The 27,230-nt window shown below is 35.6% G+C and overlaps 1 protein-coding gene across 6 annotated transcripts in view; it reads left to right on the top strand.

Moving 5' to 3' along the window:
• The first annotated feature begins 2,074 nt into the window (after window positions 1-2,074).
• Window positions 2,075-27,230, top strand: part of TNRC6B (trinucleotide repeat containing adaptor 6B) — a 107,690-nt gene continuing 82,534 nt past the window's right edge. For 4 of the 6 annotated variants that reach the window (XM_087934776.1, XM_087934774.1, XM_087934775.1 and 1 more), the window contains exons 1-4: window positions 2,075-2,298; window positions 7,244-7,316; window positions 8,749-8,834; window positions 19,350-19,417. In XM_087934776.1, the coding sequence (XP_087790902.1) occupies window positions 8,790-8,834; window positions 19,350-19,417 (113 nt within the window). In that variant the 5' untranslated portion in view covers window positions 2,075-2,298; window positions 7,244-7,316; window positions 8,749-8,789. Of the gene's footprint in view, window positions 2,299-7,243; window positions 7,317-8,748; window positions 8,835-19,349; window positions 19,418-19,770; window positions 19,824-27,230 lie in introns of all 6 variants that reach the window. The other 2 variants (XM_087934771.1, XM_087934773.1) reach the window with 2 other exon arrangements.

The following is a 27,230-nucleotide window of genomic DNA, read 5'->3' as shown; positions in this document are numbered from 1 at the left end:
CATGTTAAATTTGGCAATTTGGCGAGTGACAAATCAGGAGGATCTATGAAGAACCATGTAGCATAGCCATCACAACATGATGCCTACTGGACACGATATTCAATGGCCTCATCATTTTCATTTTGGTAGTAACAGAATTGATTTGGATTTCAACATATTGTATATAATACAGCTCCTGAAACCAATTAAAGTTTAGTTATTAGCTGAAATTGGACAGAACTTTTTGGATCTGAGCTAATGGGCATGAATAAAAAACATGCTTCAAGGCCTGGTAAAACCCTACCATATGCATTAACATTACATATTAAACTTAGTTCCTATTTACTTTTGTAAGGTTTGTGTGTGTGGCTAAACAACACTTGGGCAACCTTGGCTAATCCAGAAACATTTAAATAGCAAACAACTTGACTAATGAATGGGAAAGTATCAGAAAGCCCAAAATATATAAACTAGAATAGACTCAGAAGTTAAAAGCCCTCCTGAAAGAAGGCATTGGCAAATCACTTCCAGGCTGGAAGAGTATGGTATGAGAGTTCTCACACCATGAAAAATAGAGCAAATCGGGCAATTACAAAAATGGAGGGACAGGTGAAAAAAAACAACCACCAACAGTGTGGATTAAGTAATGAAATATTACACGGGGTAGTGGAGGAATATATAGTTCTATTTGAACATTTGTTTCTATATATAAGGCTTTTGTAAATGACAACTGCTAAAATTCTTTTGGCTATTGGTTTTCTAATGTTCATTTTGTTTAAATTTTTGGATTTCATGTCAACTTCCTTGAATGTAACAGTTCCACTGTTGTCTCTTTGGGAATACTCACATCTACCCAAGTCACTAAGAAGCAGAGCTCAACTCCAGAGGGATTTTAATGCTACATAAATGCACCCGCTGCGGAAGTTTAGGGTAGCTAACCCAGAACGCGAAGCAGGGGAGACACTAACTGTGTCTTTTTTCTGCTGCACTTGCGCTCCCCTCCGGTTTGTTCTGTTAACCGGGGGCTTCACCTCTGCCCTAAAACTTGCCACGACGGCACCAACAGCCATTCCTCAGCTCACGAAGTAAATCCAAACGGGGGGACGCGCGAGGAGTCCCGCCAGTCAGGATTACACCGTAAGCAGCGTTGCCCTGAAGGTCTCCTGCTGTCATAGTCACGCGGACGCTGCCCCGAGGCCACGTGCCGGATCAGCAACAAACGCCCACGTGGTCCCACAGCTGCGCAGAGCACTTGGCACTGCGCTTGCGCGAGGCTGACAGGAAGGCGAAAGTATTGGAAGGCTTTTTTAAAAAAAAATAAACAATTTGAGCGAAGAAAACGCGACACGGAATAATTGCCTCTTGCCTTTTAGTGTGGAAACAGCATGATTCCGGTTAGGAATCAAGTGACAGCCCTTACTGCTTTACTTACGCCTAGAGAACTCCTGCCGTTCTACGTTTGAATGCAGGGGAATCATGGTGGCATTTTCATTATCTTAACCATCCCGTTATGCTAACCATTTTCAAGTAGTTAATGGGTGGACGCATACAAAGCAGCCAGTTATGATATTTATGAACGTCAAAAGCAAAAAGTTTCAAATTACAAGCCATAGAAGCCTACGGCCTAAGCGCGCTTGAACGTCCTTTTTCTGATTTTGTAGCGGCTTCCATGAGTGCTGGGATTAGTTACGGTGACGAAATATATAACCAATCGTTTTCGGTTTTGGAAACAAATGGGTGGGACAATATGCAGTTTAACTTGACGGACTGTATTTTTAGCGAATTAGAGAAAGGCCAGGAGAAAAAAGTGAAAAGGTTCAAGTTTAAAGCAATATACGTAGTTGGCCTCGCCAATAAGACACCGGATGGCTTACACACCGTCCAATTATCATCACAAGCTTAGAGGGCGGAGTTAAAATTGATAGACATAAACTTTAAGCCACTGTATCGCGGGATAGTTAGGCGGTTAGCCAATGGAAAAGAGGGAGAGGCGGGAGAAAGGGGAAGGTCGTATTAAAGACAGCCAGGAAACGAAACCAATGGCCTCGAGCGTTATTGCAGGGCTACCAATAGGCGGCTCAGAAGGCGGGCCTCTATGTGTTTGGGTTCGTGCTTCTCCAGGGAGTGAGACGGCGGCGACGAGGAAAGTTTATTTTTTTGGAGGCGGTGTTTCCCTCCTTCCCCTGCCATTTGTTTGCATCTTGAGATAAGCTGGTAAGGCGGGTAAAAGCGGCTCCTGCAGAAGCGCCGAGGAGGAGGCGGTGGGCTTCGCGGCTGCACCGCGGCGAACGGAGAGGCGACGATCGTGGCTTCTTGTGGGTGAGTGGCGACGCAGGCCTCGGGGATACGGGTCCGTGCTCGGTTTCAGTTAAACCAAGGCGTCTTGAGGTAACGCCGTGGAGCCTTTCCACAGCATCCTTGCCGTTCCGCCGGGAACGATCATAAATCCTGAAGGGAAACCCAACGGCTCCCTCGCTTTCATCTCCTTTCCCTTCTACTCAGTCGCCATTCGTATTTGTCACTAGATTTTTTTTTATTTTGCCTTTTGATAACAGGTCGGGGTGGTGGTTTCCGTCTTTTTTCACGCCTGTAGCCGCAAAAGCTTCCCTCAATCGGAGCTATTTGGCTTCTGCAGGGGGGGACGGGGGACATAGAGGCGTTTCCTCAGCTGCGCCTGCGCACTGACGGCTTATCCGAGGGTATTCGTAGTAAGTAGATCGTCGAATACTTAAAGGAACGGTTCCCCTCCCTCTTCCTCCCCCCCCCTTTTTTTTTTGCGAGCTAAACGAGTCTCAATCCCGGAGGAAAAGTTTCCTCCAGCACCCACGAATGCGATTTCCGTAGCACCTTGACTTCCCCGCTTGGAAGAGGAGTGAACGGAGCGAGAGGTTTTGCAAAATCGTCGGCAACCTCCCGGCTCCTTTTCGGTCTCACCCGCTTCTGGAGCCGAGCTTTGCACGTCTCTGTTATCGGTGAAGTCCGGGAGTTGCTTCCGAAGCCAGCCGGACTAACCTGAATGTTGGTGTAAAGTCTTATTTATAGCAGCGTTGGTTGTAGCGGTTCCTGGTCCTTTAAATACAGCGTGAAAAACGATCCTAAAAGATATAAATAAGTGTCATCGCCTGGCTGGCTTTCTGTTTCCTTCTTCCCTCCTTCCATCAGCGGGACTCTCGCTACCGCTAGTTTAGAGCGTTAACTTGTAATATTTATTTGGTCCTGCTAAGAAATATTGGCACTGAAGGCAGCACGTTTCCCTCAGTTGTACTAACAAGACAAGGAATAGCTCAAATGAAAGTCATAACATCATTTAAATGTAGCATATAGACTCTCGCTGGATCAACTCACGTAGATGATGGGATGGTACGAAAGAGGCGTAACAAACGTCTGATGGATTCCTTCTAGTGGGTGTTAAATGTTTGCTGAAGCAAGATTACTACCTGCCATGCAAGGAAAGTGCAGCTTTAGGTGCTCCTTTCCCTTTATGATCCGTAGTATGGTGCTGCACCTTATCAATATAATCAACTAGTATGAGCTGTAATTAGGCAATTACTGGCTGCATTGGCTAGCTTTTAAAAAATTAAGAGGAAGATTCACCTGTAGTTGAAGAGTCAGGTTGTGTTTGGAAGAACATTTAATATTAGCACAGTTCTCTATAAACCGGAATGTAAAACTAGTGTTTGCTATGCTAGCAAGGATTAAAATTGATGTTAGCTTTAAGGGATAATAATGTCCCTTTATTATTGCTAAATATGGAGTGAAAGATTGTAGAAATAATACACATTCATTAAATTGGATCCTGCTCTCCTGTGTTGCTTAGACAAAATTAGTTCTATGCTTACATTTATATGTTATAGAATTTGATAATTGTCTTTTAGTCATATAACAAATAATTAGAACCACTATGGGCAGAGCATACCCTTTAAAAAAAACTATTTCTGGAATGCAAAAAATGTTTCTTAAAAAGATGGAAAGGTTTGGTTAAAATAAGCAATTTGCTTATGAATTCAAGTACAAATTAGATGTCTAAATCTCAGAATACAAATGCTCTCCTTTGAAACTGTAGTTATTTCTCTTTATTTGGGATTATCTCTGTTCCTCCCTTATTTTTACTTCGTTCCATAGCCATTACATAGAATCCCCTTACCAAATTGGAATGTCCCAGTTTTTCCTATATCAACTTGTTCTGTACAACACTGCCTATCCAAATCCCATTTTTCTTATTCTTTGTGTGTAGTCTGGTTATGTCATGCTGCTTCCTCCTACTGCATACTTCCCAGCTGTCCCTAGTTGCCATCCCAATTTACCCTTCTTCTGAAGCAGCAACAATAGAGTTTTTCTTTTTGTTGGAGGAAAGTGAGATTTTCACCAAGAACTGCTGATTTCCACAGATATCCATCATTTTACTTCAGCATCTACATGGCCTTCCTGGATTTTGAAGCATTCTATGAGATGACAAGTTTCTGCAAAAATCTCTTTAGTTTGAACTATTCCCAAGTTACCTGATGATTAAAAAATAAAATGCTGTTAAATATAACAATGGATTTCATGTACAAAGGTAGCATTAGTTATCCCACTTCTAAACATTGTCTTGTAATGTGTAAATTGTAAAATGTTTATTGTAGCCTTCTCTGACTTAGAAAAGCATATGAATCTGTAGTATCCATGTATTAAGATATGTATTTTATAAAGCAAAGAGAAAAATGTGCTAATATTGAATTTCTAGTGAAATGCTTTTTATTATATAAAATAGATAATAGCTGCTGTTGATGAGACCATCAGGATTTTAATATAGGTATTCAAGTTTGTTTTACAAGAATATAACAAATTATGAAGTTAATAGTTTCTTTTGAAAAATCTTATCAGTTAAATTCCTGTTATACTAATTAAGATGCTATAGGATACATTTCTTGTTAGCTTATATGATTTTGTCAACATCTGAGTACATGAATTTCCTATGCTATGTTTACATATTCTCAGGAGAAGCAAATTTTGCAAATGCTTTTGGATAGGTTTTAATTGATAGAAAGCATCTATTCACGGGAAGTTTTTACTGTGGCATTATTAGGATATAAGGATTTTTCCACAGAATTACCGGCTATGTCTACATATGGTAGCTGCTCAGTTTTGCTTAGTTCATGCTTGTGCTCCTTTGCTGTGCATAGGAAATGACAGCATTGGTGACAAAATAGTTGTCATATGATTGATTTGCCAGGGATCTCTCTATCCCATTCCTCCACCCCCCTTTCTCTCACACACACATCAAATAGACAGTGGAAATTGTATTTGATTCAAATTAAATTTAAGATTGAATGTATGTATTTAATGTGAGCATTTTACTTGTATTAATAATCTTCTCTTTCATACTAAAAGCCACAATTTGGCAGCAATATTTAAAGATCCTTAATAGCTGTTTTGGGAGGGCATTATGTGGCCCTTGGACTGACACCTGACAATTATATAATGTGTTTTACATAGATCAGAGTATATTGTAGAAATGAAAGCACACAAGATTAAATATAACATCTGTTAGATCACTATGCCCTCTAGTACAGCTGTGTTTTAAAAGTACTGTTAACTATACAACAGTCTATAGAACAGGCTTTGGCAAGGTTGGCAGCTTAGAAATGAATAAATGGTGTATCTGACAAAGAGTGGTCTAAGATGGTTATTTCTGTATTCTGATTTCTACTGTAATTGCTGAAATGGATCACCTTTTTCTTTTATTTGTGGCTGATACTTAAGTACTGGTTGATTAGATTTTGATTTAGTTTAGGCGCTGCTCAACTTCAAGCAGACTTTGAGGAACTCATTATACCATCAACAATGAAAATGCAACAAAAGAAGTTGGGGATCTGATCAAACAGTACAAAAAACTAATAAAACACGCTCAACAAAGGGATTCTAGTCACCCTAACCTAACTGGAGATCAGGGAAAACAGGTCTTTCGGGCCTTAGGGAATGGCAGTTGGATAGGAATCACATGGATTTCAGTGGAGAATCTTGTTTCAGAGGATAGGCACTATGATAGATAAAGCACATTTCCTAGATTTTGATATTTGGCAATACTTGATCAAAGGTACTCTGAGCATGCCTTCTTCCACTACATGGTAACCAGAGAGAATCTATGAAAATAGGCAATCCCTCATATAACCTGGCCATATGATATGTAGGACTTAATAGGCCAGGATTTGTACCAGAAAGCATACTGGTAGCCTGTGCAGTTCGTGAAGCGGAGGTGACTCATGAACATACCCAGACATACATACCCATCAATGCCTGACCCACTGTATTCTAAACCAGCTGATGTTCTGAATGGTTTTCGGGGCTGCCTTGCTAATTCTGATCTCTGGAACAAGAACTTCAATTTGATCTTTCTTACTGATGACATTTTGCCAACTGCCAGTCAGAATTGATATCATGGCTTGCTACTTGGCACTTTTAGATTGTTTTGCTTATTCTTTATTTTCTACTATGGGATATAAATTAGTTTTCCAGTATGTGGAGCCTTCTGCTTTTATCTATGTTATATTATGTATGTATACATTAGTTTTCCAGTATATGGAGCCTTCTGATAATCATAGTTATTCTATATTTTATCAGACTATTTATTATTGTACAAGATAGTCCTCAACATACAACCAGATGCTTAAAGATTGTTCGAAGTTACCACTGACTTGAAAAAAGTTAGTTATAACCTGCCTCAAAGTTACGATTGCTGTACCACCCAAGCAGTCACATGATTGCATTTTGGGCACTTGGCAGCTGGCTTGAATTCATAATCAGTTGCAGTGTCCTGCAGTCATGTGGTTGCTTTTTGTGCCATTTTCTGGGGAAAAATTGCCCTTTGGATAAGCTGGATTCAAGTATACAATCACATGATTCATTTAATTACCCCCTGACTCCTTAATAACTGTTGTAAAAACAGTTGTAAAATTAAGTCCAATCATATGGTGACTTGACGTGACCACAATGCCTAATGACCAAATGTCTGGGCTCTGTTACAGTTATAAGTCAAGGACTAATTAAAAATAGTAACATAGTGCATAAATGTCTATGCTTCTTTTTCCAAATCAACAATTGTTACCTTTGAGATATTTGTCAAAATAAAATAATACTGGTATTTATTGTGCTGCCTTCTTATTTCAAAGGCTTTTTAGTGCTGAAGTAACATTATTAATAATGAACTGTCATTATAATGTAATAATTGTTCCCTTGTTATGAACAATAGAAAAATGCTGGTTTGTTTTTGTTTTTCTTTCTACAGTAATTTGACTTTTGCACTGAATGTAGCCAGGACAGGTCCTAGTGGGCTTCAATAGCCCTAAGAAGCTGTCAAGGTAAATTGGTTAAAATACAAATATACAACTGCATAACATTGTACATATGGAAAATGTGTAGACAACACTGATTTTTGTGCTCATTTCTTTTTGCTGAATATATTGATCATAATTTAAAAGAGTTCCACAGAAGAGTTGTTTGTCAGTATAGAAATACCATTCCTTTAAACTTTGGCTATCCTAAGTGAATACAAAGGTTTTACTTAAAACAGATCTCCAGATCAGTATTAACATATGACAATTCTCCTAGTTACTTTGTTCAACAGCTGAAATGGTATAGTTAAGGTATGGCACAGTATTACATACCTGGCAGAGGATCAGGTCCTCTCAAGTAGTAGTTCTTCAACTTAAATATTTCCATATGTTACGGAATTTAACTCTCCAGTTCTAGCCAACACAATAAAAGATGGTGGTGGGGGGATTAAAATCTAGGTTGGATATACTTTTTTAGAGCTGTATGATTCCTTGCTGTTACTCGATCTTATAAAAAAAATATCCCATATCTGTTACCATATTGTGCAGGTATCCCATAAACCCAATAATAGCAGTCGCATACAGTTTTTTATGGGAATTTTGAAAGTTAAATTAGCCTTAATGGTGCTTTGGATATAATATTGCTTATAATATGAAGGAAAGGGGAAAAAGATGGGATATGTCATCTTTGTTTTGCTGTATTCCATTTTCCTTTGCCTTGTTAAGGCCACACTGGCTGTTCAATTCACCATACTTGGTCAACTTTTTTTTTAGTAAGAATGCAGATTTAAAAAACATGATGATTTATTAAACTCATAGTCAGCCTAACTCTCAGCAACTCTGAGCCATTTACAGTTGTAAACTTTAAGAACAAAAATCAATACAAAAACCACAAAAATATAAAGTTATGTCTGTTCACTAATCCATAGTGGAAGATCTAGATGTACTACAGTAGGAGCAAAGTAATCACTAATAAGCTAGATGTTTGTGGAAGACCTTTTTATTTTTTATTTTATTTTGATTGATGGGACAGGATGTTTCTTGAATTTTATAATTTAAGATTCTCTACCTTTCAATCTTCTTGGGTTTGATAACTTCATTTTTATCTCTAGAAATAAGTCCACGATATGTATTACAAACATTAAAGTTTCCTAAAAATTAGTTAAATTAATGAATAAAATAGGTTCATGATTATTGTGACTAATTCATTGAGGAATTAATTTAATTAGAATACATATAGACTCCACCCCATTTTTAAATTTCTCGATAACATTTCTGCATATGTGCTTTTTCTCCCAAATGGCCTTTTATTTTGCTCTGAAGTACTGGTATGCACTGATTGTCCAGTGTACGAAAAGCTACATGTTGTGTGAATTTTTAATGATATTTTTGTATTATAGTATACTCAAAATTGTATATATTTTAAATATATTTTCCTTCCATTCTTTTTCTTTGGCAGAATTTCATATTTCAGCAGAATTTTGCACAGATTCTGTTTCCATGCAAACTGATGAGGGAGAAATTTTGGAAGAAGGCAGTTCCAAGGTCAGTAAAATAGTAGAATAAGGTTGTGGTAAATTTCATTGTTCTTATATGAATTTGATTTCCAGATTGCAACTTGTTTCGAAATAATATTCCATGCACTGATGCAGACAAAATTTATATAATTGAATCTAACCTAGACAAGCCCAGTTACAGAAAAAGTTAGTGTCCCATACCACTCTGATTAGGTAATTAGTTATATGTGGGCTGGGTTGTATGCTTGTACATAACTGGCAAATGAAACATCTATCCTCTCTTACAGTCCATTTTCTCATCTTTAGGTGCCATCAGCACATGAGTTAAACATTTGGCTGACAGGTTTTCACTACTCCCAGTATTAAAAAAGAAATATTACCAAAAAAAATTGTTCAGGGGATTATATGCATTCCTTATTTTTGCCTATGTTATCCCTCTCCTCATTGTAGTGGAGGTTGAAAACTGAAAGGAGCGGTATGTCTAGAGAAGCTCTGTTGTTGAAAAAAAAACTTAAGACATTGTTCCTTCTGGTGTTTGTAACTGAGACCATCAACTTTCTAGTAAGCAATATGTATGCCAGGGAGGGAATTAGTTTAGATCCAGTAAGTCCTGAGCAGGTAACTCAGTTTTAAATTCACTCAGGTTATATCTTCTGTTACCAGATATTTGAAATGGCAAAGTATTACACAGATCACTGGAAAGGAAAGCAAATGGGAGGAAAAGATGATGTATAAATTGTTTAATGTTGACTGACAAGGGGAAGAAAGAAGCAGATAATTTACACGGTCATAATACACAATTGTTCCACTATTGTGATTTTTTAATTTTTTAATTTTAAAAAATAAGATTTTAAAAGTTGGATAATATTTGACTTTAAGGCTATTTAAGGTTGTCAGTGATTCCTCTTCACACTGGACCACCGGGGGCTTTATCTAGAATATTCTTCAGTATTTTTCTTCATTGTTTGAACAAAGTGATGGGAGAAATATTCATCAATTTTGCAATTTATAGAATCAAAATGAGATGGGAACTCTAGAAAAATTGCAGTTCAAAATGCTCTTGGTTGCAGGAATAGCTTGAAAAAATAATGAATAAATTAACATCATTTGGGGGAACTAATGTATAGATAAAGAGGGTGTGTCTGGCTCTGAGAGTTGTGGGATAAAGATCTTAGAATTATACCGGTCACAAGCTGCATTGTGATGTTGCTGTTAAAAACGCAAATTTAGTTTTAGAATACATTAATAGAAATACATTTTCCAAACATGCAAAGCAATTCTTCCATTCTGTTTTTATTGATCATATCCACTTTGAATATTCAGATAGCATATTATGGGGAGAGAAAAAAGAGTAAACAGGAATAGAAGCAAAGAAAGGACAATAGGGATGATCAGAGAACTAGAAATTAAATCTTGGGAAGAAAGACAAGAAATTAGGAATGTTCAAGTTTAAGAACAATGAGAGGGATATACTTATCAAGTATCTGAAATAGTGTTACACAGGACATACCTCCACTTACCCACTTACTATCTTTCCAGTAAAATTGAAATTGCTAAGACAAATTACAGGTAGTCCTTGACTTACAAGTACAATTGAGCCCAAAATTTCTGTTGCTAAGCAAGACAGTTAAGTGAGTTTTGCCCCATTTTATGACCTTTCTGCCACAGTTATGTGAATCAGTTTCCAGTTGTGTAGTTTGTATCATAGTTGTTAAGTAAATCTGGCTTCCCCATTGACTTTGCTTGTCAGAAAGTCACAAAAGATGATCACATAATCTAGGATACAGCAACAGTCATAAATATGAGTCAGTTGCCAAATAGTCTCTAAACAAACAGCTGTATGTTGCGGACTACATATGGATATTCAGTTTTTAACTTCTGTGGATTTGTAAGATTGACATAAAACATTTAAGCTGCTGTGATAAACAGCTTAGAATTATTATCAAATTGTTTTGTGTTACTTCTGCAGCAGCTTTGATATGGTTTATTGCTAATAATTTTTGAGAAGTTGCAGTCTCTAGAATATGCCCTATTTCCTTGAATTTATGTTCTCATTAAACTTTAAATTTCTAGAGAGTTTTATTCTGTACTATCTGAAATTCACGCCTGATGTAATAGTAGTTGTATTAAGTCAAAAAGGATACACGCTGCCAGTGTGCAGGAGTGAAAACATAACACTTAGCTTGAAACATCTTAAAATATTCCTTTTTTTTGTGGGATAATGAATAACTACTTTAAGGTGTTGCAGAAAAGTGCTGTGTTGAGATTCCAAGCTTCATTTTAAAGATTGAATAAAAAGTATTGTTCTGTTCTTTATGGCATTGAGATTGCCCTGTCTTAAAGTATAGCATGTTATATTTGTGTACTCAGTTGTTTGTGATTAATTGCTAATTTAAAGTATTTTATATTTCAGAAAATTAATCCAATTGGGTTGATATTGTCTACTTGCATTAGCACAACACTGAAGTTAGATATTTTCCCATACAGCTTATGACCACAATTGATCCGAAAATTTTGATCCCCAAATTAAGCAAGAAAGTTGTGAAGTGAGTTTTATCCCATTTTTTTCAGTGCCATTACAACTTCAAACAATCACTAAAAAAATACTGTAGTTGTAAATCGAGAACTACCTGTAATGATTTTCTAACTAAAAAGCATTGATCTTTCAGTAAGATATTGCTTCCTATAGTTCACCAACTAGAGTATTAGGGATAGCATAGTGTTGGAAGTAACTTAAGTTATAGGCGCAGCAACACATACACACAATCACAGTTTGGGTGCTTGACAGTTGAAGTGTCTTGTGGTCCTATGACCACAATTTGTGACCTTCCCAGCTGGCTTCTGAAATATAAAATCAACTGGGGAAGCAGGATTTGCTTAACCTTGTGATTCACTTAAGCATGATAAAATGGTTGTAACACAGGATGTAGTCATGTGATGACTCAGTGATTGAATTGCTTAGCAACCAAAATTCTGATCCCAATAGTGGTTGTAAGCTGAGGACTAGCTACACAGTTAATCTCTTAGTAGTGATACAAAATAGCCTTAATGGCAAAGTAAAACAGCTTTTGTAGAGTCTAAAAAACTAATTGTAGATATATTTGTCTCAAAGTTTAGAACCAATTTCTTTCTCTTGCCATTTTGTCATAGTAAATTTTTTTCAACTCTTTTTTCAAATTATCATATAACAGTTTTCTGTTTCCCAAATTCCTTGCTTTTTGACTTGTCCAGCCATCCCACTAAAGGAGCGGAAAGAATGTACATAAGTACACTGAAATCTTTGCAAGTCTTTGGATATCTAAAAATTGATTTGTGTACTATACTCCTAAGATATAGATTCCTATAGCGGTTAAAGTGTCAGGCTAGAAACTGGGAGAATATAAGTTCTAATTAAACCTAAGGCACAAAACCAGCTGACGTTGGGCTATTCGTTTTCTCCCAGACTCTTGAAAGAAGGTAACAACATACCACTTCCAAAAATGTTGCTAAGAAAGCTGAAGGAAGTTCCCAGAAGTCAACATTGATTAGAAGATTCAATTCTCTCCCCACCGCTGCCCCAGCTCCTAATTGAAAAGTTTTATTAGCAACTAACTGTTAAATAATTGCTATACACTACACTGTATGGGTTGCCATGTTTTAAAGGTCTTAGCAATTAACTGAATATTATGGTGGAATTAATTTGATTAACTAAACAGGCTTAAGCAAACAGTTGAATGAGGCAAACACTTGGCAGACAGAGTAGTGTTATCTACCCTTTCATAAATCTTAGAACACTTCCACATATTTAAAGACCTGCTGGCATAGTCAGAGTAAGGGAAGAATGATGGCAACTAATTGAAAACAAGACTAAGCGAACTTAAAGTGGAATAAAAGTACTTTAAATAAATGTCATTTCTCCCTGACATCATTTTGTGAGGGCTGAATTTTTCAGATCCAATGCTTATCTGTTCTGTCTTTTGCAGTTGGAGAGCCATTTCAGTGCAGTGGTTAAAATGCTGAGCTCTAGAAAGCAGGAACCCCTAATTCTAGGCATGAAAGTCATATAGATAACTTGGGCCAGTCTCTTTCTCTCAACCCAGCCTATCTCACAGGGCTGTTGTTGGGAAAATAAGAATCAGGTGCATTAGGTATGATTGTTGTCTTGAGTCTACCATAGATAGATAGCTGGGGATAAAAATATAACAATAATAACAACTGATGTTGGGAACATTACTTATGCAGCTTTCCTTCTGCCCTGGACTACTGATGAGAATGACCAGATATGTATCATTTGGCATGACTTCTTACTGATTGTAGGAGGATTGCAGCAGCTTAAAGTATAGAAATACTTTTCAAACTATTTTAGACATTCTGATTTAAAATATATGTATGTATGTATGTGTATAGATAGATAGATAGATAGATAGATAGATAGATAGATAGATAGACAGACAGACAGACAGACAGACAGACAGAGACAGACAGACAGCTATCCTGACCTGCTAGAATTTATTTTCAAACTAGCCAGTTTTAGAGCTTAATTTCCTCTTGATGTTCTGGAATGATTTTACTTATCTGTAGCTCTCATCTATAGTGCAAAAATTATTTGTTTCACTTAGCCTGGAAAAATAAAAGCAAACTAATTAGCATTGCCTAAATACCATATTACAGTGGGAGGAGAAAAATAAAGTTCAAAATCTGTTTTACCAATCAGTTCATTATTTTCTTTAAAACTCTGTACAGAATAACTTGCTTTCTACATACTGCATATCATATTTTCTCCAGTCTATGAAATTGCCCTTCATTGCATGTTTTTAATATTTTTGAAATGTATTAATGGCTTAAAAACAATATTTATATTTGTTGTTGATTTTAGATTACTTTGCTTTAAAAATCTAATATTTATCCAAAGAACATTGTGTTAATTGTGTTTAAGGACTTTTTCATGTTTCCAGTAAAATTTGTATAAAAATTTACCTTACCTCATCCCTATAATTCCTATAATGCCTCACATTGGGGTTGACCATTAGTATCTCAGATGAAGATTTTGTCTGAAATCATAGTAAACAATATATCCTCGAAGAAGGCAGTAGAATGAATCATGCCAAGAAAAGTACTTATATGTATCTATGCAAGTTAACAGGAATCCAACTCAAGAGAAACCAATAACATTTCCAGTTCTAAAGTGTAACTTTTATATTTGATCCCAAAACTTCTGATTGCTATAGATCAATGTATGATATAAAAAAATTTAATGAATAATATTTAGATTCACATTTCATGATACTTAAAGCTAGAAAACTTCGTGAGGTATATTGGTTGGACAATGGATATCTGTATACGAATGTTTAATTTTACTACATATTGCTCTTTATGATTGTAGAACTGAAAATTCTGAAGATTTAGTTAATCGATCAGAGTTTATTATATTAGCTGAATACAGTAAAGACCAAGTCATATTATGCAATCAAATTGCAAAGGTGAACTGCTTTTTCATTCTCAGATCTTATTAAGGACCAATATATGCAAATCTTTTTAGTTAAAAAATAGAACTCTATCTTGTTTTGAAATCTAGACATGTGTATCATTTCTTAACTTGTGATAGGACAATCTTGTGACATTTATACCAAAGAACAGCATAAAGTATTTCCTGAAATGGGAGGTGGGAAGCTAACTTAGCAGGCTCATTGAAGCATTTAACTAGCATTTTACTTGTACTTTATTAATGTATTTGATTCTTTTTGTTAGTTTTTATTGTTTTTTATTTTAAATATGGTTTTACATTCTGTAAGCCGCCTCGAGTCGCCATGGGCGAATAGGCAGCAATATAAATTCAATAAATAAATAAATAAATTTTAATATAGGATTTTAAATGACATTGGCTAATAAAATTGCAGAGGCTTTATCTTTTGCTTCAGTTATACTTGATCTTATACATATCAAAACAGTCACTTTAGCTGGTTTAGTAGTCTCTGTGTACGACAGTAGTTCTTTGTGCAAGTATGAACTTCAGGAATAAAATTATAAATATTTTAGCACTGGGATGTATGGGTTTCCAACTCTTATTTTTAATAAAAATTTCTTATACATTATTTGTCAGCATAACAATCCTCCTAAAACAACTTGTAAACATTGATAAACATTGGGGATTTAAAATATAATAAAAATAGTATTTAAAAGCAAACTAACCTATAGGACACATAGCATATGTCAATTGATATTAATGGCTCTTTATCAGCCATTTAATGTTAAAGGGAAGCATTTCTAGAATAATCTTCACTGCATTCCTTCCTCTCCCTTCAGAAAATTGTCTTAAAATATGTATATAGTGACTTAGTAGTATAACTTTCCTTGCGTTTAAGGAGAAAAATATTAAAAGTTATGATCAGAAATATTTAGCTTTTAGAGACAGTTCCTGAAATTAAATAATTTTGATTTTGGATCTGACTATAGTTATACCTTTTTTTATTAAAGCATTTGTTAAAACGTATTACTGATTTTGCTCTTTTGTGTCCTGTTTTCTTTATATACTCTCCCTGAAGCAATTTACTCTGCAGGAGTCGGTCTTCTAATTAAGTTTTTGCCCGTCTGCTCTCTTTCCTTGTGCCTTTCCTTCCTTCTCAGATGCTCTTACATATGATAATCAGACTGTTTCATTCTATTTATATTCAAATATTTAAATGCTATATCCTTATCTTAATTTAATTGAACCTTTCCTCTTATTTTTCCCTTTTAACATTCTTCTTTCTATGTGTTGAATATATTATAAACCACAGATGATAAAGTGCTGGGTGTATATTTTGGTATATAATTTATATATAGTGTCTAGCAGTTTTATATTTGTTATAAGTACCAGACATATTTCTGTTTTTCTATGCAGTTGCATATATAACAATTCCCTAAATGTTGGAATTTGCTTTTAAAGTGAATTCAGATAAATTGGATTCTAATATTTTTAACATATTTTTAACCTTTTAACATTTTTAACAATTTTCCCATCTGTTCTGAAAGAGGGGAGTTTAAAATTAGCCATCTTATGTTACACAACCAAATAATGTTTGTCTGCTAGAGATAAGGGCTTATCACTAATCCCAGTAACAACTTAGACTTCAAAGCATAGCTCTTTATGAGTCTTGAGAATTCTGTCAATACTTGAAGATGAATAGGTGAGGGAAGTAGTAGCCCAATGAACTGTGAAATTTTGTAAGTAAGTGATAGCTAAGAATGGAACTGTTTTTAAAGCCATTCATTGTTCAGAAAATGAAAAAATACTGTAATGTGTATTTGCTTTCTAGTTTCTAGTAATTCTCATACTTAATTGCATTTTCTTAAACAGTCTACAACAGATCTGACTACTCTGACACTTCTTGCATGTATTTCATAATTTATTTCCATTTATAATTTAAAAACTACACTGGCAAAATTAACTGGGCATTTATTTACATCATTTGACATTCATAAAAATGGATTGGTAAAACTTTGTGAATTTTGTTCTATACAACGAGGGTTCAAATCAGTTTTCATGGGGTTCCATGAGTACCATCTGGACAATCATATGTCCATGGTGCCTGCAAATGCTGTATTGATGCCCGCAAAAAAGATGGAAATTATTATCATTTTTCCATTGATACTGTTCCATCTCCTCAGAAATGTGTCAATAAGGACACTACTGTACTTTATTAAGAAACTGTCATAATCCATCTTTAGCATTGCACTTGTGCAATGATTTGTGTCCATATTAGTTTGAATTTGTTAGAAAAATTCTGCTTCTCTTAAGAACTGCATTTACATTTTGCTAAGATCTAGTTAAATGTGGAGTGGAGTAAATCTTCATCTACTTCATCTACAGGCAATTCCAGTTTCTTTGAGCAATCAGTATGGTATGTAAAAATATTTGGGCCTCACCGACAAAATGGTATCAAAGGATGCTTCAAATTGAGTGTAAATGTCCAAGATATGTGAGTTGTCCTCAGTTACTGATCATTTGTTCAGCAACTATTCAAAGTTATAATATTGCTGAAAAAATAAATTTATGGCCCATTTATAACCATTTAGCTTTTCACAATGTCCCTTAGTTATGATGGTGGTACTTAGTCAGCCCTATGGTGCAGCAGTTAGAATACAGTACAGCAGGCTAACTGTACCCACAGCCTTGAGTTCAATCCTGACATGGCTTGAGATTGTCTCCCATCCTTCCAAGGTTGGAAAAATAAGCATCCAGATTGCTGGGCAATTTGCTGACATTGTAAACCTCTCAGAGAATGCTATAAAGCACTATGGAGTGCTATATCAGTGTAAATGCTCTTGATATGATCTCCATTATAGTCAGTATGTGTGTCCTTTGCCTGACCTATAGGTTTTTCTACTTTTTTAATCCCTTTCAGAGGAGAGAGATTGGAGAGAAAGGGATTACAAGTCAATTGTTTTCTGTTCTATACATTGAAAGCAGTGTGATCTCACTGACAGCCCAGGGTTTGGAAGCTATGGGTGCGTTATTTCAAACAGTTTTTCTCTTGAAATCTCTCTGCTCTGGGAGGGAAAGGAAAGAAACCAGAGATATCTGTGGGCAATTTCTCGTTTGCCTGACCTTTTTTCCCTGTTGATACGATCACATTGCTTTCAATATGTAAAAGAACAGTTTACTCTCTTAAAATGTCTTTTTCTCCAATCTCTCCGCTATCGGGGAAAGGAAAAAGTAATATTTGTCTGTAGTCTCCTTCTCCTGATACCTGTCCCCTTGCAGAGTATTGTGGAATATTAAGAAAACATATTTGAATAGTGGAACATCCATTTGGAGATGACTACAATAATCTGGATGGACTGAATCTCACAAGTGTAAGCAGAACAATCTTTTCTTAGGTATTGTCAACTGTTCTTCAGGTAGTCCCTAATTGTGGCTAGCAATTCACCACTAAATGAAGCAGTTACTAAATGTAAATGGCATCAATTTTGCTTTGGGTTGAAAAGAAACATGACTTTATTTTCCACTGCTCTTTGGAATACTCAAGTGCCTGCTTACAAGTAGATCTCAACTTACAACCAGTTGCTTAGCAATCGTTTAAAGTTCTGAATGCCTCGAAAGGTAATTATGACCCAGTTCTGAAGTTCTAACAAAGGCCCCCCACACTGTCACATGGCTGCATTTCAGACGTTCCGCATACAGCTCACATTTACAACCATTTGCAACATCCCACAGTTACAAGACTGCAGTTTACAATGTTCTTGTTAAAAACTGCAATTTACTTCCAGGTTTTTTGGCAAAAACATCCCAGAGCAAAACAGAGGGTTCATTTAATGATCATTCCAAAAACAAAAGGTTATAAAATTTAGGTTGATCATATAATGACCTATTTTGCAATCTACATTTATGACTGTAGTGGGCAGGCTCTGTCATTGTAAGTTGAATCATGTACCTGTGTATGTAGGAACATTTAACAACCACATAATTGTAAGGAATACAAATCCTTCCATTCCCCAGCATTCAGAACTGAGGATGCTTCTTGGATGAGAAGCAAAACATCTTCAAGAAAAAGAAGTCCAGTTGTGAAAAAGCATCTTTGGGACAGTCATGACGTGGATGATTGAGAATCTCCATAGATACGTACCTGTACTGTTTTGATAACACATTGAAAGCAATGCAGTCATGTTGGCAATGCAGGCTGGGAGTTGTGGGCACATTATGCAAATATCTTAACAGTACTCTCTTGAAATCTCTTCTCCAGTATTTCAGCTTGGGAGGTGGGGAAGAGAAAAAAAGCAAGGATTTCAGTAGGAATCTCTCCTTTGTCTAGTTTATTTCTTTCCTTCGTGGAGCAGAGAGTTTGGAAAGAAAGGGATTGTAAGAGAGAAATCTGTTTGCTTTTATACACATCAAAATCAATATTGTACAACATGAATAAACTTTATATATTCACTCCTGATGCATATTAACATCAGAGTAAAAGTTTGGTCGCTTCCTTGACATGATATTCCCTATTCCGAAGAATGATCCATATAGACAACATTCAGAGTAGTCAATCTTGGATTGTTAGTGAAGCTTGGTCTACTAGAGTGTGGAACTTGTTCACAGTAAACTTCTGTAGCATTTGCAAAGAATTTTTTTTTTTAAGAAAATGATTTTTGTCACTTCTTCCTGTAGACTAATCCTTTTCTGTACAGTCTTTTTGTAAATATTAGCATCCCATCTTTGTTTTTTATCTTTTCCCAGACTTCTCCACTTAACACTTGATTTGCCCATACTTTTTCTCTGCTGGGTATTGCTAAGGGAGATAATCGTTGCTGCAACAATAACAAAAAGAACACCCTCCTTATAATGGAAAAAAAATAATTCTATATCCATTATTTAAAGCACTCCTCATGCTTGTCTTTATCATCTATCAGCATAACTAAAACCATATATGATATTGGTACAATGACTGTTGGAGTGGATCTCGTTAAACTGAATTAACAGTCTTTTGAATGGGCTAACATATATATGCGATAATTGACTGACAAGGAAGAGGGGCACATAGGACAGCATGTACTTTGTTTCATCCGTGCTGACCTACACTGCTTGCCTTCGCAGATGGAACATGAGGATTTTGTAATGGAAGGGCATGGCAAGACTCCACCTCCTGGTGAAGAAAACAAACAGTGAGTCATGTTTATTTAAGAAGGGCCTTTATAGAATATGATACAAAGCACTTGTGGATGAACTCTTAACTTCCTTTTTAAGGAATTCATTATTTAGTTATTTTAATGTTAAACTTAAACTGCTAGTATATGCAATTTTAATATACTTACTAGGAAGTAAGTATCATTGAACCTGGTGGCTTACTTCTGATAAGATTTGGAGCAAACCATTAAAAGGTATTTCAATGGCTATAGTGTGATAGTATGGTGTACAGGTACTGCCAACAGCATTGAAAAGCTGCCACCTTTTGCAAATAGAATTGCAGTAATATACAAACTAAGATCTCTCTATTAATGTTCTATATTTATCTCAGGTGCATTTGTTTTGAAATATGAGTCTTAGCATTTCAGTCCTCAGCAAATCCAAGTAAGTACTGTTATATGCACCAGGAGCCGTAATTAAACTATAGTGTTACTCTGCAGCAGTATACTATGATCTGATGAAAGTGCATAAAGATCATAGTGAATTACTTTTGATAATGCAGTTAAATTTAATTGTTATGGGATGTTTTTGTTTGACATATTCTGTAATCCAAATGGTATTGATTTATTTAAGAGATTCCCAGTACTGCATACTGAAACAACTGTGCTTTAAGGTAGTTCACAGCAATTCTTTGGTACTTTTATTATCATTATCTAGAAATTGTAAGACTTGACTGAAAGATTTTCAGATCACTGTGAGCTATGGTGACATTCTCTCCTCAGTAGGCTTTTGCTTACTTCTCACAATCCAAAATATATTCCTTTTCCGTCAAATACATTTGTCTCCTAGTTTCCCATAGGATATGGAGTGTTTTCTTAATGAAATTTATAATTTCTAGGCATCTTTACTACAAACTTTTTTTTAATCAATCCACACCTTTACCACAGTGTTTCATGTGTAATTCACTGAATTAAAAATTGCCATGTGTTAGCATGTTAAAAAATATATTTCAATTACTGAGAACATTACTGATGAAAGAATTCCACTACATTGTGACAAGATTATTATGTAGCATTAATATGAGTATGTAAAGTTATATGTATAACTTTAATAATTGCCTATACATTTACTTGGATTGCTTTCTATTTGAAACAGAAAAATCATAAAAGTTCTTGCAGTATACCAAATATAAACTTAATTTGTTTGACTTATGTAACAAGTGTAAAACTCAAAAAATCAAGATCTAAAGACCGTTATTTGTACTTTTAAGAACAAAATTATATTGAAAGAACTGATTTTTTTTTTTACTAATTCATTCAAAATTCATACTTACATTGCAGCCCTCTTGCCTCAGCGTCACAGACTTAAATTAGGTCACTCCCATTTTTTTTCTTTGCAATATACTTCCTAGGCAGATGTAGTTGAAAGAGAATAGTAGTCCTAAGGTAATGGTCTGAATGGGGAAGATGAACTTTATTGTTTGATCAAAGATTCACATTGTAATAAACTATTTCTGTTTTTCAGCCCCAAAGATCTTCCTTTGAAGCAATGATTCCTTTAAGCATTTTAAGACCATCTCCCTTCCAATAAATATAAATTATACTTTTTCTATACTTCCTACAAGCTATTCTAATTACAAACAGAACAGGACAATTTCCAGGTTTTCTTTTGCAATATAATAGGCTTGTTTTAGGACAGGGATGTCAAGCCCATGTCGTCATGGCAGTGTCATGTGATGTATCGGGACATTTTCCCCCTTCGCTAAACCGAGCATGAGCGTGGTCAATGCATGACGCATCTGGCCCATAGGCCGGGAGTTTGACAGCCCTGTTTTAGAAGATTCATTGGTTCAAAGCACATTCTGGAAATGTATCTTCCAAACAATAATATCTGAAAATCCATCTCTTTTTGTGTTTTACAAAACTTTTTGTAAATATATATGCTATTAGTCATACAAATAATTAATATTTTTCCAAACTCACTAGTTTAGGAAAATCTGGATACTAGCACAGCCTTGGATTCCTGTCATTCCTGGCATATGCTGAAATTTTTACTGAAGACCATTCTGTTTCTCAATATTTATCTTTGGAAAATACTATTTTCTCCTCTTCTTCCAAAATTGCCTTTAGGTGAAGTGCAACTCCTGTTAACTGACATAACTACTCAATTTTTAAATGTAACTTATTAGGTTACTATTCCACTTTTATTATATACAGCTCAAGGCAACGTACATAATGTTCCTGTCTATTTTCTTCATAATGACAAACCTGTAAAGTGGAAGTGGTTTGCCATTAATTTCCTAAAATAATCTATCTTCTAGACTTTCCAGGTAGTTTCCCCCCCCCCCCCATGCTAACCAGATCTGTTTCTGTTTGGCTTTCTATATCATCTAGGGCAGCGGTCGCCAATGGGTGGGCTACGGCCCACTGGTGGGCCATGAGAAAATTTTGGTGGGCCGCAGAGAAATCTTACCCCCAGAGCACCCCTTCCAAAGCAATTAATCCAGGCTGCACAGAAACACAAGGCTGCACCGCCCACATGGCCCGCCAGAACCCTCCCTGCCCACTCACTCCTTACCCGGAAAACTTGCCTGCTAAATTGCTATTTTTCCAGCCATCAGCTGTGAGCTTTAGATTAGCTAGGAAGCAGGAAATGGTTGGATTTCTTGTTTTCTAGCTAGTCTTTAGATCTTCAGCTCTGCTTTTAAGCACAGCCGAATTTCCCTTAGGACTGAAGGTTCTATTATTCAGTGCAGACTCATGGCAAGCAAATTTTATGTGACAGACTGAGCTAGCTGGTGGCAGATAGATCATTGAATGATTCTGTGAGCAACTCAATCTGCCTGCCTGCTTTGCCTGATTTTGGGTAAAAATTTCTCTTTTTTATATAAAAAAAAATATATAAAAAATCCCCGCTTCCTTTAGGCTTTCTGAAAATAAATTGGCTAGAGATGGGTTCTATGACTACATGTGTCTACAAGGAGATCTAAAGTGCCTCAGACTGTTTGAAAGGGCAAAAACGTTGATTGTATATTTAGGGAGGCATAAACTTTCCTCTCCTAAAACATCATTTTCACTTTCCCCTTACTAAACATGGTGATGTTGGTATTTCCCAAGTCAAAATATGTGTGTCTGTCTTGGTCTGCTTTTCCAAATGAAGGCTGTATACTGAGTATTTTTTTTATTAGAAGAAAAATGTGTACACTATCTAGAAACAGGAATGTACTTCTCCGTGGCTTGGGAGCAAAAGGTATAGCCTTGAGGAAAAATTTTAAATGATCACCATAGAAATCAAACATTGATCACACATAGGAATCATAACCAAGGCTCCAGTTAAAGTTTTGTAAATCATTTAAGGAAATTAAGATTTTGTCTTAGCTTGTTCAGCTAATTGACTTATATACCTCAGCTTGTCAAAGGTCGGATGTAGCTCTCAGTCCAAGAAAAATGGCACACCCATGGTTTACTTGAAACAATAATTATGGTCAAATTCAAATCCTTATGAAATTGGCTGCATTGAATTGGATGAAGTAATGCAACTTGTCCTCTCTAGATATAGATTGTAAGAGTTACAAATAAGGATAGAAGACTTCTTGGCTGAAAACTGAAGTGTCTGGCAACAATAATATTACTAGGGATATTTTGTCACTCAATATAATATAATAAAAATGAGAAAGGGGAGAAAAACCCAATGCTAATTTAAAAATAAGAGATTTTGTGTTCACCTGTTAAAAATTAAGTATTCATTCTCTGCAGCTGCTAACTATTTACAGTGGTAATATGTTTAGGATATAAATTCCTTGCTGTTTTTCAACAGTTTTTTTTATAGGATGGTGAACTGGATTTTTAGTTCAGTCATTTAAACAGAAAATGAATGAGGATTGAATCACAAACAAATATAGAGAGTGAGAGAATGTGAGATAAGAAAGGAAAAATAGAGTAAATCTATAGCAGGATGGAGTTGATGAGCTTCTTAGAGAGATGTTTAAAAAAGCAAAGGCAATGTATCGAGCAGGATGTGGACATGCCAGAAGCCTGGTTAAATGAGTATGAAGAAGAACAATAGAGTATTGGTGTAAAAACTAGGTTGTACATATATTCCCTTGTATTTCTTTTGTTTACTAATGATTTTCTGTTCTTCGTATAATGTTTTCAGTTGATGGGATTAGCCCAATGATGTATGTATCTCATGAGGCTTTCTAATACTTTTATTATGTTAAAAGGATTATACTGGTATTTTTAAAGCAAGTTTAATATTACTTCAATATCCAATTGTAGTAGTTTAATCTGACTGCAAAGCTGTTGTTTGTCCTGATTAGCATTATTCAGGCATCTATTTTTAGATTGAACAAGCATAAATTGAAATAAATGTTTTATCTGCATTGTAAGCCTCGTTCAAAGCTGCTATCTTGTGGAAGCAAATGCTGGAAATACAATTTCTTTTGGCTTTGTCTAAGATGAATTATAGCATTTCCCATAACCGTGTTGCAATTTAATAGAAAAGTATATTTTTCCTCCTAAAATGCAAGAGCACATGAGAGCAGTCCACAGCACTAAGTCTGCCATTCCATGGTGAAACAGTTTTAATTTTAAAGGTCTGCATACTTTACTGTTTACGCATAAGCAGCTAACTTGGCTTAGACAGTTATATCTCAAGCCAAAATCCATGGAAACTGGTTCATAGTGAAGCATACTGTTTTCATATGCTGCCCACACCAACCAATAACCATTTATTTGCTTGCTTTCAATTGCATTAAATCTTCCTTTCTCTTTTTGGGGGGCAAGGGAGACCAAAGAGAGTCCATTCTTAAATTTATTTTTCTATAATGGTGTTTAGATTAGATTGCTCAAGCAGAATTGTGCTTATTTTGTTTTATGTAAAGCAAAAACTTATTTTTGAAAGGTTTCTCTTGGTTTCTGAAGTTTGCATTTTGTGGTTTCTCAAACAAGCATTGTCTACTAACTTTAAAAACTCTCTCCAGTGGTTGGCTTCATTGCTCCAAATTACAGAGGAAAAACCCTTAATATGATAGGTAGGTAGGTAGGTAGGTAGGTAGACGGATGGATGGATAGATAGGAGAGATTTAAAACATCTATCTTAACTTGAGCATTAATATAAGCTACTATAATTGGTAATTGTAGGTAACAATATTTTTCCATTTGCATCTTCACTTATTGAAAAAATAGATTATAGCATTTATTATATGCGTTTTTACATATAAAAATATATTTTATAACCTGATCCTTGAGTTATATATTTTATATTATTCTGATAATACATGCAAGTAAGTATCATGCCGCACTAAATTACGTGTTAGAAACAGATTTAAAAGTTCTTTAAAAAGCATAGTAAAAGGACTGTGTCTTTTGAGAATCCCTCTTGCTCTTTAGAAAGAATACAAATGAAACAAGTTTTCCTTCAAATGTGTGTTCATCATTATTAAGCACCTGCAATATTAGGTATGATCTATATCAGTATTTTTCACAACTTTATGATGTGTGGTTTTCAATTCCCCAAATCTGTACCCTATGTACTCACTGAAAAATCGAGTTGTAATCCACACACTTTAAAGTTGATGACCAACACTATGCCTCCAGCTTCTACTCATTTATACCATCACTTTCCCAAACTGTAACTAAACCTTAACAAGGAAATACAGGTAGTTTTTGATTTACGACCATCATTGGGACCATACTTTTGGTCACTAAGTGATGTAGTCATTCAGTGAATCATCACAGTGATTAAGTGAATCACCATTTACAATTGGGTTGCCTCCATTGATTTTGCTTGTTGGAAGCCATATGGAAAGGTCACAGATCACTATCATGTGATCACAAGACCCTGCAACCATTTTAAGTGTGAACCAGTTTGAAGCACCCAAATTGCAATCAAGTGACTGTAGGGGCAGTGCAATTGTTGTAACTTTGAGGACTGGTCATAAGTCACTTTTTGCACCATTGTAAATTCCAATTGTTGAATGATTGTTAGTTGAGGGCTACTTGTATCGTCACCTCCAAAGTCCTAGACCTCTTGGTATTATATTTCTGGGGATAAATCTGTTGCCAACTGATGTACGATTTATGAATATTATTAAATTTTAGTCCAAACAAAGCATTCCAGTCCTGAAAGTTGTGCCTTTATTTTCTAGAGCTTCCTTCCTTCCCATCAAGTAGTATGGCATATTAGGCTAGTTCAGTACCAGGCAGGCAAAAGGACTCTTTCCTAATCAGTTATATTTATTAAAGAATCTAGGAAAGAGAAATCAGAGATGATTAGTAACATGAAAGACAGAGTTTACTGAGTTGATTACTGTGCACCCACAAGGCAGATTTCCAATTCTGTGAAGTAGAGTTGGAGGGGAAATGAGTGCGTTGGAGTGTGAAGGAATACTGTATAAGCATACTACAAAATATATGTTTTGATCAGCTTCCAGAAATAGCAACTATTTGTAAGCATTTGAAATGTGCAGTATTGCTGAATGGGTGAGAAGAGAATTTTGAAACATAAAAACTATAGTTTCCATACGTACACACCCAACCCCCCAAAAAAGGAACAAATAGGCATGACCATTTCCAATATTTGGCACTACTTCTGTTGACTGAATATGGTTATTGTATGTTAATATTTATTGGGTATAATTGAAAATTAGAACAAAAATATATCCTATGTGAATTGGTATTTCAAACATATTTATCCTTCCTACACATTGTTACTATAAGAATTCATGCAGCTGTTTCTGGTGGGTTGCCCCCCCACCTATAAAATGTCTTGTTAAAGGAACAGACTAATATCCATGTGGTTGCCAATAGTTGATATCTTGATGGCACATAATCAAAATCAATAAAAGGTCTTGTAGTTGAATGGGTGCTTTTAACAATGGCTGGCCCATATTGCACTTCATGATATAGTAGATCAGGGTCTTGTACAGGTAGTCCTCGACTTACAACTGTTCAAAGTTACAACGGCACTGAAAAAAGTGACTTATGATTATTGCAGCATCTCCATGGTCACATGATCAAAATTCAAAGGCTTGACAAGTGGTTCATATTTATGAGGATTGCAGTATCCTGGGGTCATGTGATCCCTTTTCACACAAACCTTTTAACCAGAAAAGCCAATGGGGAATCCAGATTCACTTAACAACCATGTTACTAACTTAAATGCAATGATTCACTTAACAACTGGCAAGAAAAGTTGTAAAATGGGGCAAACTTACTTAACAAATGTTTCACTTAGCAACATAAATTTTGGGCTCAACTGGTCATAACTCAACTGTACTTAGATTTTCGAGACACATTAGTAGACAGGCATATTTTAAGGGAACTTGGTTTCAAAATTTTCATTTAAAATTTTTCTTGTAACTCATTATTTATTTCCTTAATTAACTTGTGATAACTATAAATACAGACACAAGTACTTTGAAAATTACCTGTAAATGTGAAATAATTGAGGGGTGGAAGGGACGGAGTTGGTTAATCTTGCTGGTGCAACATTTTCCCCTTTGAGGAGCTGGGGTGAGCATGGCCTGCGTGTAACTCATACAGCCTCAGGCCACCAGTTTGACATCCCTGATCTAGCTGTTCAATAAGTCTTTTCCAAAGTGGGATTTACTGTAGGAAGACACTGGCTTGGAACATTGAGTGTGAAGGGAGCTAAACAGTTAATTGGTTAAATAAATTATTAGGATATGGTAGTAATGTTTCATCCTGTTTTTAAGTATTCAACATGGATTGTAATTTCTATAATATTGGATGCTTTATTTTCAAATACAAGCTATTGTGATTGCCGTATACAATATTACAGAAGTGATATAGTATTACAGAATATATCTATTATTACAGAAAATAAATT

The sequence above is a fragment of the Pseudonaja textilis genome, chromosome 5 (genome assembly GCF_049901715.1).
Source record: "Pseudonaja textilis isolate UNSWEBS1 chromosome 5, rPseTex1.2, whole genome shotgun sequence".
NCBI lineage: Eukaryota > Metazoa > Chordata > Lepidosauria > Squamata > Elapidae > Pseudonaja > Pseudonaja textilis.
Note: the sequence above shows the minus strand (reverse complement) of the source record. Positions and strands in the feature narration are given on the sequence as shown.